General features: G+C 50.1%; 2 protein-coding genes across 3 annotated transcripts in view; both read left to right on the forward strand.

The window, feature by feature from the left end:
- Positions 1 to 1,792, forward strand: part of LSMEM1 (leucine rich single-pass membrane protein 1) — a 12,645-nt gene extending 10,853 nt beyond the window's left edge. Inside the window, exon 6 of one of the 2 annotated variants that reach the window (XM_023537479.1) lies at positions 1,598 to 1,792. In XM_023537479.1, the coding sequence (XP_023393247.1) occupies positions 1,598 to 1,608 (11 nt within the window). In that variant the 3' untranslated portion in view covers positions 1,609 to 1,792. Of the gene's footprint in view, positions 1 to 5; positions 889 to 1,597 lie in introns of those variants that run through there. The other variant, XM_023537477.1, reaches the window with a different exon arrangement.
- A 5-nt stretch (positions 1,793 to 1,797) lies between these two features.
- VOPP1 (VOPP1, WBP1/VOPP1 family member) overlaps positions 1,798 to 4,481 on the forward strand; it is a 65,586-nt gene continuing 62,902 nt past the window's right edge. Inside the window, exon 1 of the mRNA XM_023537480.1 lies at positions 1,798 to 1,816. The gene's annotated coding sequence lies outside the window, so the exon portion shown is untranslated. The remainder of the gene's footprint in view (positions 1,817 to 4,481) is intronic.

Below are 4,481 nucleotides of genomic sequence, written 5' to 3' on the forward strand. Positions count from 1 at the left end.
CCAGGGACAGGGGACACGTGGGCTTCAGAGCCGGTTACCTCCTGGTCATTGGTGGTAGCGGCCATGTGTACGGGGTGGGGAGGGGTCACGAGAGAACCCAGTTCATTGGAGCAATGCTGAGCGAGCTCTTTCTGCAAACTGCCCTGCTCCAGAGATGCTCACAGTGAAGTCGGGGCGGGGGGAGAGGGGGGTCCTTCCGTACAGTCAGGGGTGTCGTTGGCTTCGCTTCTCACACACAAAAATCTTCCGGAACCCCGTGGATCAATTTGCAAGAAATCGATCACTTTGTGGCTTTTGCTGAACTACCGTGGCGGACTATACGTTTGGGATATTTGGAACCTGCCTTGTTTTAGCCCAGTTTATGATGATGTAAGGTATGGCGCGATGTAAATGAGCCCCAAGAGAAGATGAGTCGTAGAAAATCTTTAATATAAACTGTGTCGTGCAAGTCTATTGAAGAACGTAGTATGATTTTGTCATCTGGGGTTTACCCTACAATGACACACATACACACAAACTCACCTAACACTAAACAGTTCATGAAATAGACACAGGACATTTTGTTTACCCATTTTTGCACTCAAAAACATGTATGCTGCACACTCATTTTCTTGAAATTGATAGATAACATGCAGAATACTTTAAAAATCTGAACTTTGTGTTTACTGGGAAATTCTTATTGACATTATTGATGGGGCATGGCAAAATAATGATCAGGATTTGTTGTGACATCATTTCAGAAACCACAGAGAAGCTGATGCAACAACCCTTTTTAAAAAAATTTCTTTCCTAGAATCTGTTTGCTCTTGTTATGCTTCAAAAAAAATCTTTCTACTTGCACAGAGGATGTATTTCATGCTCAACAATAAATGATTTTTATTCCAAGAAGTGTATGGTTTTTACAATATAGCGTCTGCGAAATCATTTCATTCATCTTTTGGGTCCACCCTTCTGGATCTGCACTGTCCTGCTGTGCCCGTGTGACATCGGTGGAGCCCCTGCCACACAGCCCGGAGGACGCCGGCCAGCACGGCTCCCGAGATGTGGGTTTGCGGATAACAGCTCTCATTGACCCATTTTAAAATATTGGCTGGATGCATATAGTCTTTTTGTTTTTTGTTTTCAATCTACAGCCTGTGGGAAAAGGGAAGCATTCTGGTGTGCATGTCATTTGGACTCACCGAGGTATCAGGGAAAATAGTACACAAAACGATTGTGTCATAACCCATTTTTTATTGCTTAGAAAGATAACTTTAACAGAAACAATATCTCTCTGAGTCAGGGTGTAAAAAATAATTTTATTCTAGCTTAAAAGAATGACTCCATTTAAATTCAGTAGAGGATGAGCAAAAGAAATAGATTCCCCAGGAAAGACTGCTCATCTCTCTTCCCTGAACGAGTTGCCCAAACGCAGCTATAAAACAGAAAGAGCTTCAGGGCTGTGAATTATCTTTCCACAGAGTCAGGAAGTATCTTTTTTTTTTTTTTTTTTTTTTTTGGTAAGAAAAGAAGAAACATGAAAATATTCATTTTGGAATCCCCGTGTCTACTTATTCTCGTAAATAAAGATGAAAGCATCTCATTAAATTTTTTATAGGGAAAACATGAGTGAAACATAATTCTACTTTTCATGAAGAGGAAAAGGAGTTTTAAAAAAGTGATGACGAAGCCATTCAGAGCAAACGTAATTCCACGTAAGAAGTGAGCACTGGGCATCCATGCTGTGCCCAGCAGTGTGGACGGTACAGCTGCTCTGTGCGGACAACACAGAGGACTAGAGAGAAGACTGAGACGTGATCCCATCCCCAAACCGCAGGTAAGACAGGTAAGAAGCAGCAGTGACCTGTCACCCCCAGCGGGAGACAGCAGCTCCCCAGTGGGCCCATCGAAGCATTACCTGGGAGGCTTAAAAACATCCGGTGTCCTAGCCCCTGCTCTCTGAGCGGCGGAGGTCGCAGGCAGGGCGGGACTGGGGGACGCGCTGCTTCGCAAAGCTGCTGCAATGAGCCTGACGCTCAGTTTGTTGGGGGGCTGCGCGGAGGCTCGGGCTTGCGGTCTGGTCCGGTTGTGAGTAACGGGGGAGCCTCGACCTCTCCGTGATGTTCCTTAGCCTCCCTGACGTCCAGGATCTCCCCCTCTCACATGGGGGGGCGTTCCCACTGCTGACAGCAGAGAAGTCGGTCGAAAATCCCTCCGGCTCTGCTGTTTGTATCACCGATGATTGCATGTTAAGGAGGGGGACCTCTGGCCAGTTGTGGGGATTGTATTTAATCTGCAGGAACCACTAACAGTCTCTTACCAAAGGACCCGTAAATGTCCTCGGAAGACACCCCACTCTCGCCCTCAGCCACCTTACTTTTCATCTCCACCCCCTCCGTCCCACACCCATCTCTCCTCCCCTCCATGTCTGGATCCTCTCCGCTGTGCGGGGCTGAGCTTAGGCTCCAGTTTGAGGAAATGCCCAGCTTTGATGAAGGGCAGAAGATGTGTGTGAGAACCCAGCACCCCGAAGGGTCAGGAAACTGAGGAGAAGCCAGACAAGGGTCTGTTCCACTTCCTGCCCTGGGAGAACCTTCTGGAGAGCAGAGAACTATTCTTGCATCAGAAACTCTGTGATCCATGACCTGGTGGACTTCTGGGGACGTGAGACACGCAGCCCGGCCAAGCTGGTGGACCGTCCAGCAGTTTGTCTTTTCACAAACGCTGAAAACGTTCAGTCTTGGATCTTGATCTCAAGACACAAATGATTCCAAGTCAGAGCTTTATTTTTTCTTTCGAGAAAAGTCGCGCTGCGCAGGGCCCTGCCTAAGCCGGCAGCCCAGCTGCACGTTAGGATCACCCGCCTCTGCCCCTGAGTCAGACCCCACCTGGTCTTCATGTTGAATGGGCGCCTCCTGTCTTGAATATTCCATCTGAAGACAGTTGCAGATCCATTGAGAGAATGTTGACATCCCTGGAGGTGGATAGCGCCTAGGAATGGCCAGATATCCCTCCTCTTAGAAATAACAGCTGTAAGTGACTTAGAAACAATTCTACCCCTCAAGATAAAAAAGTAGAATCTGTCAACACCAAAATATTCGACAATCAACTGAAACCCATGACCGTCACAGACCATGAAGTGAGGCAGGGGACGAATTCACCCGAGGAGCAGAATAAGGCGTTGACGCGGGCAGAGCCTCGGCCACCCCTCGGTGTGGTGCAGCTCCTAAAACCGCGTCTTAAATTCGGAAGAGACATGTTCTAACGGAAAAGACGTTCAGTAGCCTTCGAGATGCAGTCCGGGGTCCGTTTTCAACCTTCATTCGGTACAGATGGCAGAAAGCCAGGTTTTTTCCACGTCGCTCGTAGACGTCGCGAAGGAATCTTTCCCGGATCCACTTGAGCCTGGGACTCCCTTCGACTCTCGGTCGCCTCCTTACATTGTGCGCTTTGTGTGCCTTTCTCCCCTCGGCATCCTCAGCTCAGGAACGTGAATTCGTGCGACCGATTCAAGCCGGGACGAGTTTCTGGGACGAGTTTCCAGGCCGCTGGCATCGGCTCCCACTCGCAGCTCGAGCCAAGTGGTGTCACTCGCAGGCGAGGAGGGACACCTGGCGGCAGCTGGTTATTTCAGGAGAAGGAGGTCAATTTACGAGGAAGAAAGGAGGCAAGAGTTAAAATGCAGTGTGGGAGCCTGGAGGGCACGGAAGCTGTCGCAGCAGACGGAGGACAGCTGGTGGCTGTGTCCGGGGAAAGTGGCCGCCGGGCCGGACGGTCAGCTGGCCGGTGGTGAGGACAGTGGGCTTTGGAGTTGAAGGACCTACCTTTGTATCTGGCTCCGCTGCTCACAAGCTGTGTGACCTTGGCCGGGTTCTGGACCTTTTCTGAACCTTGACTACCGTCACATCCGTAAAATGGGAACGATCCCTACTCCGCAGCGTTGCTGCGAAGATGCAGCCAAATGAACAGAGTGACGCCTAGCACTTGACGAGCACTCGATTCATGAAGGCGGCCGTTACTTTTATTATTCACAGTAAGAAGGTGAGGGCAGGGGTTGAGGCCAAGGCCAAGGTTTCCGCTGGTTCTAGTGAGGGGCTGATAGGTTTTTTAGATTCAGGGAAATTCCCCGGAAGGGACCTCCCTGACCCCACTCTCAGGAGGGTCCACGAGCAGCGGCCTTGTCGTCCAGCCCCTTGGGCAAGTGCCTTCCCATGAGGTAATGGGCGTTTACTAAGCGCCAGAGTCTCTTGACCACGCAGACGTGCTCCCCCGATGCTGCTCGCCCTCCGTGGACAGATGAGACCACCACACAATGGCAGAACCCAGACTAGGGCGTGGTTCGGTGCCCGATTTTGTGCTGCAGGGAATGAGAGCTGGGGAAGTTCAGCGAGGAGAGGCGTCTCCCTGAGCAGACAACAGTTGACCAGCTGTCCATATTGTACAAACATGGCTATTGAGGGGAGTTCTCAGAGAAAGCGTCTTATCGTGAGCAAGATATACCC

Source organism: Pteropus vampyrus, unplaced genomic scaffold, assembly GCF_000151845.1.
Source record: "Pteropus vampyrus isolate Shadow unplaced genomic scaffold, Pvam_2.0 Scaffold192, whole genome shotgun sequence".
NCBI lineage: Eukaryota > Metazoa > Chordata > Mammalia > Chiroptera > Pteropodidae > Pteropus > Pteropus vampyrus.